The 3203-nt window shown below is 36.5% G+C and overlaps 1 protein-coding gene and 1 long non-coding RNA gene across 2 annotated transcripts; both read left to right on the top strand.

Annotated features, from left to right (window-relative positions):
* On the top strand, positions 1-950 carry LOC107748420 (uncharacterized). Its single transcript, XR_001640927.1, has 4 exons — positions 1-54; positions 197-245; positions 626-634; positions 915-950. It is a non-coding gene; the product is annotated as an uncharacterized LOC107748420 (long non-coding RNA).
* LOC107748419 (PI-actitoxin-Afv2b-like) lies at positions 951-3162 on the top strand. The gene is made up of 3 exons (XM_016563198.1): positions 951-1007; positions 2039-2170; positions 2970-3162. Exons 2-3 carry the CDS (start codon positions 2059-2061, stop codon positions 3137-3139), a joined length of 282 nt encoding a protein of 93 aa, XP_016418684.1. The 5' UTR covers positions 951-1007; positions 2039-2058; the 3' UTR covers positions 3140-3162.
* The last annotated feature ends 41 nt before the right edge of the window (positions 3163-3203 follow it).

Below are 3203 nucleotides of genomic sequence, written 5' to 3'. Positions count from 1 at the left end.
GGTGAGATTGGCTCTGATGGACCTAAAGGAGACAGAGGAGAACCAGGCATGACGGTCAGAACAAATAGACGTTTATGATTCATGATTTATTGTAATGTCATCATGCATATTTTATTCTGCTACTCGAGTCTCGTTGAATCCTCAAGATAAGTAACAATGACACAAAGACTGCTTGCATCTCTCTTTGCTCTTAAAGGAGGATGAGATTCGGTCTTATGTTCGAAGTGAGATGAACCTGCATTGTGGTGAGTGGATAATCGTCATTTATCTCCATCTGCAACAATTTTCCATCATCATCAATGATTAAAGTTCGTAAATCAAAACAAATCCTCTACAGCAACTTTCATTTTTGGAGCTATAAGCTGCACTGCAAGAAAAATAATATTAACCAATTGCCATTATTTTGGCATTGTTTTAAACTTGATTTATGGTCTGGCTTCAATGTCATACGGAACAGTCACGATAAATGAAATATGGGATGAAATCAACCTCTGCCTACTTTTTTTTCCATTTTATATATATTTTTTTCACTTGGGAATACATTTTCAGAAGTATGCTGATTGATGTTGATTTTAATTTCTCTTGTATCAATTAAATTGTCTCTCTTTCTCTCTTTTTCCCTAAGCTTGTGGAGGTAAGTTGTGACTTATATAGCCAGTAGACATTTTCCTATCATTGCATCAGCAACTCATGTGCGCACAATACACTAACAGTAGGCTTGTGTGATCTCAGTCTGTATAAACCTTGTTGTTGAGTATGTTCGTGAGAATTTCTGGGTTTTGTGCATGCTAAATTGTTGATGTAGTGCATGAACTTTGGGTACATCTTTACACGCATGGATGCTTGTGTGAGTATGTTCACTGATGGGTTTTACTATCTTACGTTTGTGTGATTCGTTATGGGCGTGTTCTCAGGTGTTCAGGAAGTTGAGAAACCTGTACAAGTGCAGGCTTACCGAAGATCCTCCACGTCCCCAGAGCGCTCACTAATCCGAGGGGACGAGGAGGGTGAGTCCTATCCTCAGCTCATCCTTTATTCTCTGTTTATCCTCCTCTCTTCTAAACTGAAAACTCTTGTCACTCTGTCCTCTATTTATTTATTTTTTTTGAAAGGGCTAGTTTAAAGAAACAGTTCACCCAAAAATAAAAATTCTGTCATACTTTTACTCATACGTGGAACACAAAAGAAGATGTTTTGAAGAATGTTCACACTGATTTTTTCCATACCACAAAAGCCCATATGACTCATGTGCCAAGTGCAACTAACCTATCTATCTCTTGCCGTTGTGAAAATGAAAAGTGTGCTTAATTGTATTGAATGTGCACTTGTAGCATACATATAGCATTCATAGCATATTTTTTGTTGTGCTTTAAAGAATTACACTTTTTGATGTGTTGGCTTACATACAAAAGCACATATAAATTTTTACTGTAGTTTGTTATTCAGTATTGCATTCATGTTTTAAATGTACTAAATTGCATCTTCACCATTGCAAATGTGTAATTACCAATATATTTAAATACATGACATAAAAGAGTTTTAATAGAAATGACATTAAATGGCTTTCACAGGCAATTAGGTATCAAAGAACATTGCACTTAATTCAGACTTAAGCATATTGTTTTTAAGTATATTATTTCTGTAATAAGTACTCTTTTTTTTTTTTTTTTAAGTATGCTAAAGTGTACTTCTTTTTCACAATGGTAGTCACTCTGCGTTGTTAAAAAAAGCAGTGTCAACATTTACAAAACATCTCATTATCATGTTCTATGGAAGGAAGTAAACCATACAGGTTTGAGACAAGGATGAGTAAATGATGACAGAATTAAAATTTTTCTCTTTAAACTACCCTTTTAAACAGAAACAATGTTTCTGCCTTAAACATAAGTGGGATATGTTAAATACATGCTTGTATTTAACATTATCCAGTTGCACATGTACATCGATTGCTTTCAAACTACGATATCCCAGCATTCTAAGCTGATTTCCAATAGCCTTCACATTCTTTGTTTGTGCATCCATGCACGTTTTTTTGCAGGTCATAAACTGCGTGTTGTGATGAACACAAGCGATCCAGACTACGAGCACATTTACTCTATAGAGACCTATGATGATGATGCTCCAGTGGTGGAGATTGCTGACTATGACACCACGGTCAATAAAAGCCAGGGTATGCCAATTTTTTTCCTGTAGAAAAAGTTTGTCTGTAGCTTTCTGCGTAGACATAGTATAATATATGGATATTTTGGCAGGTCAAACCGTCTCTTTTGATTCATTAAAAGCTGAAAGGACAAAATTTGAGGTGAAAGGTAAAGGTAAGCCACCACTTCTTATTCATTATGGAGATTAAAGGCTCCATTCAGTCATCTTTACGCAGTATGTTGGGGAGCCTGACTATACCATTACTGTGGAAATAACAGTGTCGATGGTGCTTATTTTATTCTCCACATTTTACTGCTTTTCCATGTCTTTGTTGGGAATAAAGTGCTTAGAAATGCTGTCTGTAGGAATGTATTAAACTTTTGTTGATGTCCCCGTCTTCAAACCCCTAACAAAACTCTATGATGATGGATTATCATAATTTTGCACTCTGTAATTGCTGCAAACTATTGTTCTTTGCTGTGCTCACTTCCTGTTGTTTCTCTGTGTATCATCTGCATGCTGTCAACCCGCTGACTCATCTGTATGACAGCTCTTAGTATGAGATTGCAAGCAGCTGTCCTGCCACAGAAAATAGCTGGACATTTCTACAGATCTCCGTGGTGCTCTGAACTTTAGAGAGATGCCATAATGACAAGTTTAAAAGTTGAATATGCATTTGTGCATTTCAGAGATGACTTTCGCCATATTGTTCAGTTTGCATTAATTCAGGATAGAACTTTTGTAGTGTTTGCTGTGGAGCAAAATAAGAATTGGTGTGTATCCTTTACCATTCAACCATTTTATTATTTTTTAATGTGTGCTTTTAGACTCCTGCATCTTGCCCATGGAAGAGGGTAATTGTTCCCGCTATACTCTGCGCTGGTACTTTAACTCTGAAGTGGGCGTCTGTAGACCTTTTATCTACAGCGGCTGTGGAGGAAATGCTAACCGCTTTTTACAGAAGGAAGATTGTGAGAAACTCTGTCTACAACAATAAGAAGGTACATTAACACGCACTGATTAATAGAAAAGGCTGAAGGTAACAAATGGTGCAATAATGC

This window comes from Sinocyclocheilus rhinocerous, unplaced genomic scaffold (assembly GCF_001515625.1).
Source record: "Sinocyclocheilus rhinocerous isolate Xijiao unplaced genomic scaffold, SAMN03320098_v1.1 scaffold890, whole genome shotgun sequence".
Taxonomy (NCBI): domain Eukaryota; kingdom Metazoa; phylum Chordata; class Actinopteri; order Cypriniformes; family Cyprinidae; genus Sinocyclocheilus; species Sinocyclocheilus rhinocerous.
Note: the sequence above shows the minus strand (reverse complement) of the source record. Positions and strands in the feature narration are given on the sequence as shown.